The sequence below is a fragment of the Struthio camelus genome, chromosome 11, assembly GCF_040807025.1.
Source record: "Struthio camelus isolate bStrCam1 chromosome 11, bStrCam1.hap1, whole genome shotgun sequence".
In the NCBI taxonomy this organism is placed as follows: domain Eukaryota; kingdom Metazoa; phylum Chordata; class Aves; order Struthioniformes; family Struthionidae; genus Struthio; species Struthio camelus.
In genome coordinates, this window is record NC_090952.1 from 16,728,074 (window position 1) to 16,745,994 (window position 17,921).

At 47.6% G+C, this 17,921-nt stretch overlaps 1 protein-coding gene across 3 annotated transcripts in view; it reads left to right on the top strand.

Annotated features, from left to right (window-relative positions):
* The window catches only part of LOC104140917 (gamma-aminobutyric acid type A receptor subunit alpha3), an 84,555-nt gene that overhangs the window by 18,112 nt on the left and 48,522 nt on the right, over positions 1 to 17,921 (top strand). For all 3 annotated transcript variants that reach the window (XM_068957033.1, XM_068957034.1, XM_068957035.1), the window contains one exon: positions 1,007 to 1,128. In XM_068957033.1, the coding sequence (XP_068813134.1) occupies positions 1,007 to 1,128 (122 nt within the window). The remainder of the gene's footprint in view (positions 1 to 1,006; positions 1,129 to 17,921) is intronic.

The following is a 17,921-nucleotide window of genomic DNA, read 5'->3' on the forward strand; positions in this document are numbered from 1 at the left end:
GGGGAAAGCTGTGCTTGGAGCCACAGGACTTTCCAAGAGGCTTTATAACTGCGCAGCGCGGGGGCTCTGGGTTGTCGAAATTCTCCTAGCCTCTTCTCTTAGAGACAGCTGATTTCCACAGGATTTGTAGGCTCCTGTCTTGTTGATTGAAAGAGAGACGCAAAATGCAAATGTGTTATTTGAACCTCTTGGGCTTGCAAAATTGCATTGGAGATTTTGTTTGGTGAGATGAGTTTTGTTTGAGAAATTTGCTACTTATTTTGTTCCACCTGGGGCAGAAAATACTCTGAGGAAATCATCTTATTTGGAGGCTTCTAGGCTTCTTGCATTGAACAGAGATAGGAACATGACCAAACTCATTTGATTTTATAAACAGGGAAGGTTCACCAAACTGCAGAAATGGTTCACAGGGAGTTTTAATGATGGATTCAAGCTCCCAGCCTGCTTTTCTTATTTCCTATTTTTCTGCCTGCCCCCCTTCCTCCCAGGAGCAGAGTACTTGAGAATTACTTGATACGGTAAATAACTGGCCCAGTAAATGACTGGTATCATTTATGCTGTGTCTCCTATATGGAGAAGCTGGCACTGGAGTAGCTCTGAGGTTCACAAAGCCTCTGGCTCCTAAAATTCCCTCTCTTTGGGTGCTAGCTGAGGGATGCTGGGGCAGGGGAAAGGTGTCTTTAAAAACAGGGCTCTGAGACCGTGCCCTGTGGTGCCGCTCGCGGTTAGCATGGAAGCTCGGGGAAGGGAGCTGCGGGACCCTTCTGCCTCCTCGGTGGTGGCCGAGGCAGGGACGGGAGTAGATTTGGGGTGCCCTGCGGTGCATTTCGCACACCCATCACCCTGCCACGGGTGTGCTGCATTCTGCGGTCCAAGGCTGCGCCGCAGTGGTGGGCCGTGGTGTGAACAACCGTCCTTTTATTTTGTGGTTAAGTGCTCAGAGCGTATAAAGAATAGGTTTCTGTTCTGATTGTGTTTTTTCTCTCCTCTTTCCCCTGTGTGCCAGGCTTTCGCAGAAGCATGTTTCAGATGTTGTTGATGACAGCAAAGATAACATCACCATTTTCACCCGCATCCTGGACAGGCTGTTGGATGGATACGACAACCGCCTGAGGCCTGGGCTCGGAGGTCAGTTGAGTGGAGGGGATGATGTTTTCTTCTGCTGCATAGCTTTAGAAACGAGGGTGTGCACCGACAAGACTTGGAGGTGTTTCTAACAAGCCTGGTCCTGCATGGAGGAGAGGCTGTTTCAGTGCTGCAGCCAGTCTGTTGCTGGTTTCCCAGTTTTCAGTCCGTGCTATGCGATTCTTTGATATTTTGTGAGATGAGAGGTGCAAGTCTCTACAGCTGTTGTGGCCTTCTGTGATGTTACATTGATAGGCTTGTAGAGGGAGCAAGTATAATACTACTCATAATACCACTACTTCTATAAGGGTTAGCATTTCAAAAATGACAACATCCCCAGTTTGCAGGTCCTTCAACTCCTGTTGGCATTGCTCTTACCGAAGTGCATCAGTGGGGTTTGCTGCAGAGCTTTTATCTTAATGTCTATTCAGCTATTTCCTGTTTAGCAGCTGCCTGGGGAGTTCTCTGCATATGGGTCTGGGTACCAGCCAGCCAGACTGACGTGTCCTGACGTGGCTTTAACATCCCCACCATTATTGCTACTGCTGCTAAGTTTCTCTGCAAGCACCCACAGATGTGTAAGGTGCTTTAGAAAGGCGAGCAAAACGACGGTAGTCACCTTCCCTTCCTTCCTCCCAGTGCTTGATGTGCATGTAGCATGAGATGAGGAGGTAGAAGCAACAAGGGGATATGTGGGGAAGATGAGCATGAGCATCTTGGAAGATGAGCGAGTTATTCAGTGAGGCTTGGCTCAGTTATCTTGGTGGATTTTTTCCCTGGGGCATTGCCCTGAGATGCCCTTCCTTCTTCCCAGCCCCTTGCCCACCCACGTGTTGTGGCCAACTGCCTCTCATCTGTCTAGGAGTGCTTTAGCCCCAAGCAGACACCATGCAAAATCTAGGTGAGGAGGATTTCTCTAGTGAGCATCCTTACCTCAACAGCCTGCCAAGCTGCAGGGCCCAGAAGGGAGGCGATTACTGTATCTGCATAGGCCATCCATCAGGTTTATTGCTTTTGTTGCTTGTTTCTTTCCCCCAGAATTAACTGCGGTCCTACTAATAGCTTTGCTTCTCAAGTCTCCCCAATGGCTGTATTGATTTAACTGAAACGAGTGCTGAAAGGGGACTGAGGGGCATTTATGTTCACTCTCGGCTCAGTTGCAGGCACCCCCCCACCCATGCAAACTATTAACAGGAGGACTCCCAGGAGCCCCCTTGCTGGGGAAGTTAAAGCTTCCTTGGAACATCTCTGCTTTGATGCTTTAGATCCTTTAATGGTGTGCTTAGCATAATAAATTGCCTTTACCTGAACCACACCTCGTGTGTTCAGTCAAAGGCTGCTTTCACCTCTTCTCTCTCCTCGTGGAGGACTCTTGCAGCAGCACCAGCGGGGAGGTTTTGACAGAGGCTACAGGTCTGGGGGGCTCTGGGCTGACAGTGAGTTGTTCTCAGCATGTGAGTGTGTATGGGGGAGCTCGGATAGCCAGGCTCCCTCCACTCTTAGCTGGATCTGCTCCCTCCCTGGATCTGGGTGCTCATTCCTTGGAAGTCTGTCAGGAACCACTGCCAACAGTTAGGACAGGCATCAGAGAGACCTTTCGCACTGCCTCCGGTGACCCAAGAGGCAGAAATGATCCTATGGCAGACTACAGAGAGTATTGGCAGATAATGAAATATTTTGGGGTAATGGTCAGAAAAGATAGGCTCCTGTTGTCCCAGGTTAGCTGAGCACTGTGAAAGGGATCGATTTGCTTCTGTTTAAATTAGCGAGTGCACTACTAGTTGATTCGGTGACTTACAAGGTACTTTGGTTTACTGGTAAGATAGCAATGTGCAGTCCCTGCAGACCCGCCACTGACTCTCCCCATATTCCCTCAGGAATGTCTTCCCCTGGATTTTCTTTCTCAGATGCCAGGAGAAAGCCTTCATTGGTGTTTGTGGAAAGGCCAGATGTTGTTGTGTTGCTGTGTCTGTGCACAGGCTGATTGGAAGAGGGCCTGACCGAAATAGTGGGTAACTGGGAAGTGGGATGTGCAGGCTCACTTCTTAGCCTCAGTTGTAAGTGGAGGAAAATGGTGCCTGTCCACTAGGTCATGGTGATGTTCAGCGACTATGTGTTGAGAATTTAAAAATCCAGAAAGTCAATAAAGTAGCACAGAGGTATTCATTATCACTGGAAACATAAATGGACAGATGGGCAAATCTCCAAGTTTTGGCCTCTGGGAAGCTATTTTGAAGGTAAGCGGTGGCTCATTAATAAAAATTGAAATCTCATTACGGTGCCCTTTGTGTAAGGGGGATAAGTCAGCCTTTTTAAAAAGGCCTTTGGAGCCCTGAGTTCACAACCTGGCCACATGGTGCAGTGGGGCAGAAACTTAGGGCTGTGATAACTGGAACGCGCTGTGCAGGGTCACTACCTGGAGGGACCGGGAGCGGGAGGGCTGGCCCCGCACCCGGAGGGACAGGCATGGCTGTGTGGAGGGCTCAGCCCAGGACTGCCAGAGCTGTGGCTGGACAGGGAAACCAGCAGGAAAACAATGCAAGATCTGCCTGTGGCCAGCTCAGTCCTGCAGAGCAGGAGCTGGAGGAGTGAAAGGGGGGGAAGTGAGAGCAAGGCACCGGTGCCAGCATCTGATTTTTAGCATCATGTGAAATGTTTGCAAACTTCCTGCAAAGATTTAGAGGTCCAATTGGAAAACACTTGGTCAGGATATGAAGTGTTGAGCTTGGCACGAGGCTGCAGGCTGCCTCTCCTGGCTGCACGGTGCCTCGTGCGCCTGGGCTGCCCATCTCCCGCATTTGGCAGAGCCTTTTCCTTGCCTGCCTGGAACCGAGCAATGTTTGTTTAGGCTTTGGGGAAAGAGACTGTGTAAGCAACAGAGTGATGGTGTGGTTGACTTCTCCCCTCAAGATAGCCTCTTTGTATTTATTTCCTTATCCCCTCTGTTTTCACCATCTGCTGCCACCCACTCCAATAGCTCCCATGCCAGAGCTCCTCATCCTACTGGGATGCCGCCGAAGCAAGCTGAAGCAAACCAGTGCCGAGGCTGCTCTCAAGTGCTCGGCGCTGCAGAGCCAGCTCCGGGGTGGCAATCTTGTCCCTGGCTGCCGCTTCTGTCCCCCGATATGGCTCCAGCGTCTTCTCAAGTGCGTGGTCTGCGGTCACATCTTTGCGGCCTCGACGGCATGTGCAGCTGTGGGAGCGCTCAGTGCTGGGTTAGAGAAGGGAAAAGCCATTTCCTGGCAGAGAGCGGGAAGGTATTTGCCAGCCCCCTTCTTCTGCAAGGCAAGGGAGGATGAAGCCTCGCAGCCCACAGTAGCCAGCTCGGCACCAGGAGTGCTGCGTAAGCACTGGCAGCTGTCCTTCCTGCAGAGGGCAGGTCCTGACCATGGAAGCCTATCTGAGCTGGGGCTAGCATGGCAGGGAAATCATATCAGAAAGCCTTATCTCCTCCTTGGATCCCTTGCTGCCCAAGCCCAGGGGCCTCGCTGGCTATCGTTGCCCACAGGACCCAATGGCGAGAGGATGGCCGCGTTGTGGGGCTGTGGCAGAACTTCCCGTGAAAGAATAAGGCCTGGGTACGTGAAAAGGTTGCTCTGTGGGCTGAGCTGAGCCGTTCCTGTAGGGAGCCTTGCAGTGGACTCTTCGGATCCTGGATCATGTGCTTGCTATAAAGCACCTTTCCATGCCGTCCGGTGTGGAGAGTGCTCTGTGTCAGTGGGGGACGTAACTCTTTATGTCACTAAAGAGAAGTTTCCCGTGCTTGATATGAGGCTTCCCCTCTGCCATCACCTCTTCAGGTTTCTCTCCTATCTTGGCCAGGTCAGAAGGGAGCTGTCTAGCTCTGAGGGACAAAGCTGGGTCTTCTGCTCTGGCAAAAGGGCCCCATGACCACTGAAATGCAGTTTAGGCTTGGAAAGAGGTAGCTGAATACATAGGTCCTGTTATGGGACTCAGATGGAGTGGGGAGGAGAGGAAGGAGCTGTCAGTGGATAACCTGTGTTTCCCCTGGGAAACACAGTGCAGATTGGTTATTAAGTCAGAAGAGGAGCAGAAGCAGACCCTGAGGGAATGGAGACATCTGTTGTAATGGCCAACCTTGCAGAATAAAAAAGTCTCCCACTGAGAGCATTTTTATGGACCATCCTGGCCTCTTCTCCCAGTCTGGGTCTGTGAGATCATGCGGATCTTCTGCCCTGCCCCGTGGCAACATGGCCTGAAGGGGCTGCAGTGAGGGGCAGGGCAAATCTATTTATAGCTCACAAATCCTCTTTGCTGCTGAGGCTCCCTGTAGATCTAGCATGCAGAAGACTTCATTTTTGAACCTGGAGGTTGCCTTGCTTGCAAGAGGCAGAGAGGAGGTGTGGCTAGAGAATGAGGTAAAATTGACGGAGAAAGGGAGAGACCTCATCTATCTGAAAGGAAAGGATGGTCAGGAAGAGAGACATGAGCGATGGGACCTGGAGTGGCCCTCAGAGAATGACTGATGCATAGCCCCCCACCCCATATACTCTTGTGCTGCTTACTGTAAAAAGTTATTGGAATTTTTGTAGCCCTTAAACAGCTCGTGTGGTGCCTTGCAGCATTCTCCTGAGAGGGTATGTAGTGCCAGTCTCTGGGTTGTTGGGGGTTCAGTGTTGGTCCTCATGCAGCTTTTTTTCTTGAGCCTCGTTTCTTAGATGGGGAAGTTTGGGTCTGTTGGGCTGCAGGCTAAACACAGCCAGCTTGTAAATGTTTAGGAAAGGATGTGAGGGAGGATTTGCCAGATTTGTCTTAGCCTTCCTTATGGTCTTGAGAATCCTTTTAACATACCTTGGAGATGCAAAGCTGTTGAATGTTCTGATGTTTCTTCTCTTCTCTTTGCAATCAAGGAACAAGTTACTTGGGAGAAGGCATGCAGGATCTTTCTATATTTCTTCTTTTTTGCAAAACAGGACAGGGATTTCTTCCATCTCAGCCTGCTCTCTACTTTGGGGTGCTCTGAGATGCCATTTGGTGCAAGGGTGAGGTATCCAGAGAGCATCTGGAGCTGTGCTGGACAAAGTCTCCTCACCAGCCCCCCTTCTGGGGTTGCCAAGGGGGAAAAGGTTTTGCCGCGAGCAAAAGGAGAGAGTAGGCTGTTTGCAGTTATTTAGAAGATGGGCTTTAAACTTTCTAAATGAGCTGATTTCTCTAATTGCAATTAAAAAGTAATTTGTACCACGTTAAGCAGATAGGCCAGTATTGATTGTTGTGCTCCCTCTTGGATGCAGCACTGCTTACAAGGTAACTCATAGTATTCTCTTGAAGTGCCCTGCCACATCTCTCTGGAGTCTTTGAATGACTGACTCTGCCCTGACTGGTGGAGCGGTCACTGGGCAAGTGTCCTGCGCTTTGGTGTCCACTTGATGTGCTTTATTCTGGACAGATGAGGGTTAGGAGCACACTGATATCTTCAGAGCACAGGTTTACTGGGGCCAGTAAGCACAGACAGATGGTTACAACTGGATTAAAGCAATGCAATTGCTAAGCAGAACATGGCACTTGGCCCTTCGACCTCTTCTTCAGGGATGGGGCATGGCACCCCTTTCTCCTCCTCAGGATCAGCCCCGAGAGGCTCCCCCGGGGCAGAGGGGAGGCCCCAGTTTGTACTTGAACAGCTGGGGGTATCTAGAGTACGGGAGCTGCCAGGGCTCACGGCTGCCTCCTCTTCCTCGCCCCCGCCAGATCGCCCTTTGTGTCTTGGTGCCAGCATCCCGCTGTCCCATCCCTCTTTGCAGACTCCCCTTGACTGAGGCAGGCTGCGGTGCTGCCGGCTGGTGCTGCCTCTCTCAGATCTCGCTTCAGACCTTGTAGCAATAGGGCTCAAATCAGGGATGCCCAACATGGGCCTATGGTGCCTTTTATCTGGCCTTGCTCTGTCAGCTCTTCCCAGCTAATGATTTTGATCTGTAGCCACCTGTTAATATTTATTTTGCTGATATATTCCCTTTATTCTTTTGTAAGTGAAGTGCACCTCAGTTGGAGTTTTTTTTGTCTCTTCTTTCCAAGGCGCAGTGTTTTTTCCCTATTTTTTTAATGATATTGTAGTTTGGCTTTAAGCAAGAAACTTCTGTATTGCTGCCTTGACATTTATATTTCAGTGATCCAGTGCTGATGTCCAAAGCTTGGGTTTTGGTCTTGGGTTTACAGTGGCTCCCTTGAAGTTGAGGTGTTCCCCTGAGACACGTGGTTCTCAGGGTGTCACACCTTGGTGCATCTGTTGTCTTGTCCTATCTCCTGCAGGTAAGGGCTTGCCAGTTATTTTGTGGCCATCAGGGCAGACGGGTTGAAATAGTTGGAATAATACAATTATAGGACTGCCCGCTGTCAAACCTGTTGAAGCTGAAACCGTTAGTGAGGCCCTATCTACCTGACAAGATCCATTCGTTTACAATGGGAGTAGCCTTGGCCGTGATACCAGTAGAAGTTAAGTTGTCCAAATTGAAATTTTAAGTTGAAGAATCGAAGTTTTCTTTCCTAAATTGTGGATGAAATGTCAAGAGTTCCCTGTGGGACAGATGCTTGCTGAAAGTGGTGGGGTGCAGCAGGCCAGCTCTCTGGTGTCTGTGGCAGGCTGAGGGCTGGGGTAGGGTGCCTGCTTGTCCCTCAGCTGAATGAAGCACCCAGGTACTTTCCTCTTCGACTCACTGCAGAGACCCACGAATGACCTCACAAAAGTGTTTTTTCACCTGTGCATCATGAAGCTACCCATGGTCTGTATCATAAGCATTATCTATATCTACTATGTGTGCTCTAGAAACTGTGGATGTCAAACCCAGTTGTCCCTTGTGTTTTGTTATGACTTCCCAGATTTCAGGACTATGTGTTTTATCTGTTTTTCTGGCTTAATGTTCCACCTCTCCTAACTTCTCATCTTTTCTTTCTGATCTGACTTCATGCCTTATATTGATTACTCCAGGGAGGAATTTGCGTCTTTCTTAGAGAAAATTCGTGTCTTATCTCAGACTTTTGTCTTTTTGTGGGATTCCTTGATGAGTTTTAATTTGAAGCCGAGGCATTGTCTGAACAGCATTTTCTTCTATTTACTTTTCAGGGCAGTAGGGACCCTGCTCTATCTTGTCAAATGCTGAAGTTAAAGTCTATGAACAAATAGAAAAAGGTCATCTTCCCCTGGGGTACAGCTCTCTGATGGCAGCTTTGCCGTGGCATTGCACGGACCCTGATGTTCCCTTCTCTTATGTGCAAATCCCAGTTGTGCTTCTGTTTAAATTCGCATTGTACAGGGCGAGGGAGTTTTGTGTGAGGAGGCATGTACACATCAGAAGGCATGTGAGCAATGCAGGCTTGACAGCTATGCCTAAGGGTGAAAGTCTTCTCTTAAATAAGTTATGAGTTTGCTTAGGGCAAACAAGCTTGTATGAAAGCTTTGGGGATATCACAAGCACTCCGGAGGGGTCAGAAACCCTTTGTGAAAGAGATTCATTGCTTTTGGCATGACGCAACACCTGGGCCTCAGGTCCCCGCAATATCCCTCGGGACAGCGGCACCACCGGGCAAGCTTTTGCCCCAGCAGCGTCCACAACAGTGCGAGAGGGGCTGTGGGCGCTGCAGCAGGTCTGAGCCCACCAGCTCCCTCCAGGAGGCAGTCACAGAGCCCAAACAGGTCACCAAAGACGAGGTTGTCCTTGGGCTCCACTCTCCTGGGACTTGCAGATAGGCTATATCCAGGCCTCCAGGGCTGCAGGGATTGGGGAGGGGATGGTGTTTCTCGTGCTCCTTTGGATGCTTTTCTTTAGATAATACCTAATTTGCTGTGCATGTTTCCAGTGAACCACTCTGAGGAGCCTGTTCCAAGCCTCTAACCCCTTTATGTGTGTATATAGATAAGAAGTAAGATTTTCCCAAAGGGTGAGAAACTGTTCAAGGAGAGTGAACTGATTGGGAGGAATTTTCACCCCAGTAATTTGTAGCATCTCAGAGCTTTAATCCTAAATCAGATGCCAGCACTGGACCAGAGCAAGCATTGTGCAGCTCATGTCTGCTCCAAGGGGAATACAGTGGGTCTGGGCTAGAGACAGGATGACAGCGTTTGTTTCTAATGAGTTTGGAAGGGGTTAGCTGATGTTTAAGCATGTTGAACATAGGTTAAATGGTTTTAAGAATATAAGTAGATGGTGTCCTAGAGGTCTATAAACTGCTTGCAAAGATGTCTTTATTGATCAGTTGGACTATGGCAACTATCCATTTATTAGAATTTTGCTTCATTTCATCCCATGTAAAAGATTTATAATGTGTCTTTAATACAGACTGTGAAGTAAGACTTCTTTTTTTCTCTAGGTTTTTTTTTTTTTTTTTTTTTTTTAGGTATTACTGAGTTTAAGAACAGCTTTAGTTTATTCTGGGAAGCTAGTAGACAAACAACATTGAGCAGGAGCATGAAATGCTTACAGCAGTCCATGGACCTGTATAGATGCACTGATCATGTCTGTTGAGGCGAAGTCATTGATTGTGTTGGTGAATTTTAGACGTATTCCATCTGGAAGGAGAGATCAAATTGCCTCTACCTCAGTCCCCGCTGTGGGGGGATTAATGCTGCTGATCCAGATCTGTTACAGTGTTAATGTTGTTTCATTTGGTTAAAGCTTATTGTTTGATTAAATAAAAGCATTGAGTTTTAGTGAGGCTCTGGAAGGTGCCTAGGGCTTTGGGGAGGGAACTGCTGCAGAACTATGCAGACTGAACCCTACAGGATCCCATAAAGAAATACTGTTAAAAGTAGGAGTGAAATTATCACGCTGTCGAGGTCAATGACAAAACTCTCACTGAGTTAGGGGCCAAGAATTTGCTCTAATGAGTTATATGTCTGTGTATGCTAACCTGTTATCAACTTTAAAAAATGTGCCTTTTGAAGGACGCACAGCTAAGGTTTAAAAAAAAAAAGTAGCGTTTTTGTGGAGTACTGGGAAAGGCAAGCACAGGCTATAGCATAGAGACAGTTTTTAATGCGCAATTTGCATTGTGAGAAAAGGACACCCTGTTCACTTTACCTTCTGGGAGAACATAATTCAAACCAAAGTGAAAATACAGGCTTGGAAAAAATGTGTGTGTGTTTTTTTTTTTTTTTCCTAACCTGCTGGAAACTCCTGTTGATGACAAAGTTCAGACTGAATCAGTGGATGGGATGATTCATGATTGGAGCAAAGTAAATTGTGTCTGAAAATTAAGAGACGCTATTTCAACCTTGTAATAGTAGCTTCAGATACCTCCTTGTTGGAAGGATCAGTTGCAATTCTGATACAATAAACCTTGTCAAGAAAGGATTTGATGACCATAAAAATAAAAGCCTGGCAATTTGCAAAGGGGAAGGTGGCAAAGGCTCTGCAGAAGGCTTGCTGCAGTTACCTGAACTCTTGTCGAGGAAGCTGTTAGTGTCCATACAGAACAGATCAGATTTTTGCAGTTGTGTATTCCTATTTACTCACCGAAGACATGTCTCTGGTACAACTGTGAATGTTGCTTTAGTCATTGAAGGCCACTGCCTGGATTTAAAAAAAAAAAAAAAAGAAAAAAAAAAGGTGCAAGCTTCTCTTTTTCACATGAGTCATCCTCTTCTCTGCAAACGAACGGTGCACATGTGGAGCTGAAGTGCGAGAGCTCATGTTTGAAAGATCAGAGCTCTTTCCCCTTTGGAGAGATGCACCTGATCTCAGCATTGAGAATGTGGAGAAGCCTTTTCATAGACAAAGATCCTGTCTCCTTGCATGAGGAAGGGTTGAAGAGTAGAAGCAAGAAAACCTTGTCTCTTCTTTCTTCATCAATCTCCCTGACATTGAGAGAAGCTTTCTGATCAGTTCTTCTTATATCATGTAATGTTAATTCCTTGCTGAAATAGACTTACTGGTAAGATAACATATAATTAATTTGGAAATCAGGAAAATGGATGTGATTTTTATACAAAAGAGTGTTTTTAGCTACAGAAGGTAATGCTCTGGCATGGCAGCACTGCAGACGGGACCTCCCCATCTCTGGATAGGCAGGAGCAGGAGAGCAAGGAGGTCCTCCTCTAGTGTGTTCCTTCCAGTGGTGCTGGAGGTACCAGTTCCCCCATGCACTCAGCTCTTTACAGAGCAAGAGGTGCATGTCCCCAGGCACTGCCAGCCAGAAGTGGGACTGAATATAACCATTAAGAAAATGGGGGACAAGGTGGGGCAGGTATAAGGTTAGGAGCGTGCAAGGGCCTCTTAATACTTGCAGAGCAAGTTGGTTGAGCCAGGCAAAACTATTTTTAAGCCTTTGCCTCCATCCACTGTTCTTTTTTAAAACCTTACTTCCATTAGAGTTGTTGTTATTTTATGCAAAATGCATTAAAAAGAAAAAAGCCCAAACCCTGTCCTGACTGATTTGTTCCCAGAAAGATGTTTAATTTTGTATATATAATTGAAAGGGGCTAAATATAGCTGTATTAATATTAATGGACCTTCTGTTGGAGTCAATACAAGAGTTGCTGTTCAAGGCAATTAAGCTTTACCTTTTCACATCAAGGATTTCAGTGTTTAGAGATGACATTAGTTGTGTGACCTGCATCCAAGAGAATAAACTAAAAGCATGCCATTATCTGTCCAGTATGATACCATGTATTTAATGCTGTTGACTGACTGACAGTTTGTCTCCAGCAAGGGTGATCTCTCAAAAGAGGGATTGCTGTTTTAATAGAGGAGAAATCAGAGATCCAAGCTGGAAAGTGTAGAATATATGTGCACAGACGCATGCATGTTCTTGCCTAACTTCTATGCCTAGGTATTAGAGAAAGAACATGTATTTGTCCCATGGACTTGTTATGTGTAGTCGTGTCAGACTCCGAACCTAAATGAATAATTGCAGCAGGGTGAGGTTCTGCAGCCAGTTGTGGCCAGTTTCAGGAGGCTCAGAGGTCTGCAGAACTGTCCCAACAGGAGGTCTGTATCTTTGGAGGAACCAAGTGACTAGAGTGTCTCTTTGTTGCGTTCAGAAGGTGGGCATCTTCCATTTCTGCTGTGTCGTTAGCTGCTGGGGACAAGGGGAAATGATTATGGTGGCCCTTCATGGGGGAGATGATTGCGATGGCCCTTTATGGGCCCTGTTCTTCATGTTATCTCCATCCTGGAGTTGGGGCACAAGAAACATGACTGTCACTACCTTGTGTGCAGAGGTGCATGGGGCAGAGTGCTCTTTGCACCCTGTTCCTGGGCCCACCCTCTCTGCACGCATATGCGGGCTAGCCACAACCTTCACGTCATTAAAGCACTGCAAAGCACAGAGAAAGCAAATCCTGTCCAGAGATCTGAGCTGCTGTAGGGAGCGTGTGCATGGGGAATTAGATCGAGGCTTTAAAGATGAAAACAAGTCAGTTTGCATTAATAACAAAGGCAAAATGATGATGCACTTGATTTCTAAAGCACTCGCTTTCAAGAGAAGGGTATCACTAGGATAACATGACAAGATTGCTGGCGGTGGTTAAATTGCCCTGCATTGCTGCTTTTTGGAAGCTGCAGATCCTCACTGCTCCAGTTAACAAAGAAGCTGTTATATGCTCTAAAATCTCTCACTGATAAGGGCTGTCTGAATCCTGCCTTTCCACTAAATTTGATCATTGTGTCAGATTTTACTTTCTTTCATCTGGACACTAATAACCGCATTTGAGAAGGAGCACTTGAGTAAAGGAGCCACGATTGCTGCTCCTCGGCACCTACTCTGGGAGGAGGGATTAGCCTGTGCTGCTGTTATCCCTCCCCTAGAGCAGGTACTCAGAGCAAGGGCTGCAAAAAGCAGCTCCCAGGTCTCAGAGGGAGCTTGGCTCTGCCAGGGTGAGCTGGACTCGCCTGTCCTCCTAGGACAGGAGTTTCCTGTAGATGTTGAAGCTTTATATGGGTCTATCTTGGTTCTTTCCCCAATGCGTTCAATGTTTTGGCTGCTGGAAGCCCTTTACTCCCCTGGAGTAAGCATCTAGGGAAGGGAGGAAGAGCTTTCAGTGGCTTTCATTTGTTTTTGCTGTGGAACCGCATCTCCTTAGACAGGGAAGGATAAGATGAAATCAAACAGCATTCCCTGCAAGGGTAGAGATGGTGGCCATGTTCCTAACAGATGTAAATGAGCTTTGAACTCCAAATGGCCTTTCTGAAGTCAGCCTTGGCACTGTGAATTTATACCAGGTGACCCTGATCCCAGCAAACTCATATTTCCTATTACAGATGACGACATCCTTGCAAAAAGCTGTTGGCTTGAGAACAAAGGATTGTTCCTTGGTACACTGGAGGGCCAGCCAACATTGGACTGAGTCCTGCCTAGTCTGTATTCGTTGAACAAGGGCAAGCCAAGCTATATATTAAGGAACAAGGAAATTGCACAAGTTAAATTTAAAAAACTCATTTAGCTAAAGCAGCACAAGCGCCCATGAATATTTATCTGATGTTATGGAAGCATGTTGGTCTCCCACCTACTTTATTAAATTGATTTTCAATAAAAATGCCTGTGGAAGACACTTGATTAATGGCTGGTGGGACAGTACAATTAACATGAAGTCTAGAGTCAGCAAGAAGCGTCCCCTGAGCTCCAGCATGTCCCTGCTGGAGGCTGGGCTAAGAAAATGTTTAGAAACTGTCTTGGAGGTACAACAGCAATGTTCATTCACTTGGTTTCCATGGGAGGGTGAATACGAACTGCTCCCTTACCGTTGTTTGGCTGGTGTGTGGTTTTATCACAGGGCCCCAGTCTGGAGCAGAAGGCCGAGGCAAGGCCCTGTCCTGGCCTTGCAGCTGGTGTGACTTCTGGTGCCAGGACTCTCTGCCTTTTTCTGTGCTTTCACATACACCTAGAAGGTTGCACCTGGGAATTAAGCAGACAGCTTTAGTGATGGTGCAGGGTTTGACAGATGCTCCCTGGGCCTTTGCATTTTAATGCACCTGGGATTAGCTCCATCAGCCTCTGGATTCACTCAGCTCCAAGCAATTTGCCTGGTTGGATTTGCCTCCCGAAGGAAGACGCTTTGGAACTCTAGTGTCACAGCTCTATTAAAAAGCTCTGCTATAGTTTCCCATTGGGTCAGGCCTGCATCCCTGCAACAAGCAGAGGCCTGGGAGCTCTCGTGGGAGCTGAGCGCAGTGCAAGCAAGGGTCACGTGTGACTGAGCCTGGGGAGTGTGGGAATGCCTCGCGTGCGAGGGACAAACCCAGCTTGTGCTCCCCGGTGGGGCCGGGGGCTGCCTGGAAGGAACCAACGCCAGGCATGTTAGGAGGTGTGTCCATACGTGCCCCTGTTGGAAGGTCGGAGAGGTACTGGAAGGGCGATGCAGCACTGCACCCGGGATTCCCCTGGCGCTGGCAACGGACCCCCCAGTGCAACACCTTTCCCGAGTGCTGATGTCCTGGTGCCCCCTGGCTCACTGTGCCTGTGCCCGTGCCCAGAGGAGACAGGAGCCAGGCTGTGGGACAACCACTGGGCTTGTCTTGCAGGGCCCAGACCCAGCGGGGTCTGTGCTGGCAGGGAGTGCACCAAGTCGGATGGCACTTTTCCCGCTGCGGTTGCATTGCCAGGGAGCTGGGCTGAGAGTGGACGTGGAATAGGGAATGATAGGAACAGAAAGGAAGGAAAAAGAGCGAGTGCTGGCTAATATTTACGTGGCAGAAGAAAATAGAGAGGTCTGGTTGAAAACAGAAGCTGAGAAAAGGCAGCCTGGCAGCCAGCATATTTCTGGAGCTTTCTCCTCAGCAGGCTGTGGATCAGTTAAGAAGCCTGTCAGTAAAGCATACTTGCATTCACTTTCTCTAATAAATATATATTTAAGAGAGAGAGATGTTTCTTCAAAACTTCTGCTAGGAGATGTCTAATTCTGAAGGGATGGGATGAAAAATGACATCCCAAATGGAAGCAGAGAGTTGCCATGGGAACTGGAACGCTTTGAATGCATGTCTCTAAAACAAGACAACATCCCCAGCAGAGGAAATTAAAAATTACGTCTAGAGGTACCTCTCCTTGTCTCTGATGGGAGTATCAGAGCGTTATGCAGCGTATCATAATTCATGTAGTGGGCAGAACTGAAAATTTGGTATTTGTTGCCCTGTGTAATAGTGATAAACAAAGAGCCTTGCTGTCTGCAGGACAGACAATGCTATTGTCCAAAAATTGCTGTGGATTGAAAGATTTAGAGCCATAATGGAGTTTCCTCTAAAAGGATTTTTGCTCACTCGGGGGTAAAACAACAGCCCAAGCAAACAAATAAGCCTGTCTCGCAGGGTTTTGATTACCCGGCGATTCCTAACAGATGCGGACGACCTGCCCTGTTTGCTAGCCAAGGACTTTCTTAGGAGGCACAGGGAAGCCAGACAAGGAGGAGCACGATAGGAGGGCGTAGCGCATGTCCAGGGATTTATCTTGCGTTTTGGAGGCTCTCTGTTTACCCTTGCAGCTCTAGGACAGAAACCAAAGGATGAGTTATCCTGGTGCAAGGGAAGGAGAGGATGTCGCAGTCTGGGCTGGGCAGGTGCTCTCTAGCATATTTCCCGGTGTGTGGGCACATGGACAACATACACAGAGGTTACGCTGGCAGCCGGCTTGTTCCAGGCTAGGCAGGGCTGCAAGGAGTGCGCAAGAGCCTACCCTACTGCCTGACGGGACTCCAGCATCAGAGGAAATGCTAAATTGACCATTACAAGGCCATGCGAGTTAGAGGAATTTATTTGTATGATGTGTTGGCTCTGCTGAAATCTAAATGAGCAGTGACCATGCAGGCCAAATGACCCGTGGAGGAGAGAGAGTTCAGTGGAAACCTTGGCTCTGTGCAGCCCAGCAGTCAAAAAGGCAAAGAAAACCCTGGGGTTTGTGAGGAAGGGAAAACATCTGTCCGCTGTTGCCGAGAGCGGGGGAAGGATGCCAGAAGTGTCACCTGTGGCACATGGTTTCCAGAGCTGATTAAGTTCCCCCACTGAAGGAAATACCAGCCAGGAGCTACAGGAGGCGATAAGGGAACTAGACTGCAAATTACTGCGATGCTCCCAGCAATGTTTTCTTGTATCTTCATCTCAGTACCTGGCATTGGTCTCAGGGGACAGGCTTAAGAATTAGGCTCCTGCTCTCAGCTCTACAGCAAACCCCATGAGGTTTTTCTGGTTTGGGGTTTTTGTTTGTTTGTTTGTTTTTGTGCACTACAGTCCACCATGCAATCTTCAGCCTGCAGAGCAGCCTGGAACAAAAGTATGCCCAAGACACGTGGGAAAACAGGGCTGAGGCCAGAAGGCATATGGGGAAACTGAGGCATGGCAGAAGTGCCTTGCACACGCAGTCCCGTAGTGCAGATCAGCACTGATGAGGAGGCTGGAGCCCAGAGCTCGGCCTGCAATCCACATGGCCTAGCACTTTTGTTTATTCTCTCTCCTCTGTGATGACATATAATTAATGCAATGCAGCATGTGTCTCTATTTGACTTTTCTTGCACTCCTTGCTTCCTTTCCAGCTTTCTCATCGTTTTCTATGTATCAGCAGTTCTTAGGTTAGAAATACAAGTTTTGTATTGGGCTCTTGTTATCGTTCTTCCTGGGGATCTGCGTGTAGTTCTGATGAATTGCAGAGCACGATAATTGCTTTACAAATGCTAACGATTTTACTAGACGTGATCTCAAGCTTTTGCAGCTCCTATTCAAGCAGGTGAGTGGCCTAGCCGGACTTCAGAGGTGATGTCTCGCACTACGAAAAGACTTACTGAGAATGAGTTAAGAAAGCTTCTGTGTTTTTTAGGAAAGAGATTGTGTGATAACCTGCTAGGACCAGTGTACCTGCTCCTTGATGGAGGTGCTTCAGAAATGCGTGAAGTTTGTGCAGGTTTTGAGTAAGCATGGTCTAATGATTGATTCTTTCTCAGCTGAGCTATATATGATGTGAAAGTCTGGTTTGTTCTGGCGCCTTATCTCTATTCTGTGTATGTGACTCCAGCCACAGTACTGGGGCAGGTCCTTCTTTTGAGGGTGCTCTTCACGGAGATCCTGTGATGTGGTCACCAGGACTGTCACCGTTGACTCTTATTGAGGGCAATAAACTTAACATGGGATCAGGAAAGCAGCCTCAGACTAAAACACAAGATGTTTTGCAGGTAACATGGAAAATTTTAGGTGCAGTTTGTCTAATGCTAAAGTATCAATCTGGGCTTTTTTGCCCATACCTCATTATGCCCCTCATACATGCAGGCACCCGGTAGAACTGTGCTCAGCAAAAACGTCCTGGCTTCTTTAGGGCCGCAGCTGTTCATACCAGCTGGCAGTGCAGCGTTGTCCGTACGCTCTTCCCCAGTCCACTGGGGTTGGCAGGGATTCCCTTCCCCTGGTGTCTCTAGCTTAGCAATCAGGGACAGACTTTAATACTGAATATGTTAAATTATGTATGCTAATTTATATTCACACATTTTCTCATTGTATTTATAATATATAATAAACATGTTTATGTAGCATCTCTTTTCCATTACCACCGGGTCTCAAAGCGCTGTAGAAGCTCAAAAAGCATGCTCATACATACATATTCCTCTTCTGTCTTCATAGCATCTGAGGGTGTCCTAAGTCCTTAAAATAGTAACTACAGTAGCTTTGTTCGTTCTTCCTTTTCTGTCAGTAGCAAAAATAGCTCAGCTAATTTGTAGTCTCTGTTTGTAGTCTGTGTATGCGAGAATGAGGAGTGTGTGTAATGCCTCCATGACAGCACATCCTCTCACGTTTACTTCTTTTGCCTCTCTTCTACTCTGCCTGGCCTTTATGTTTATCAAAGATCTGCACTATATCCTCATTTTGACCTCTGGA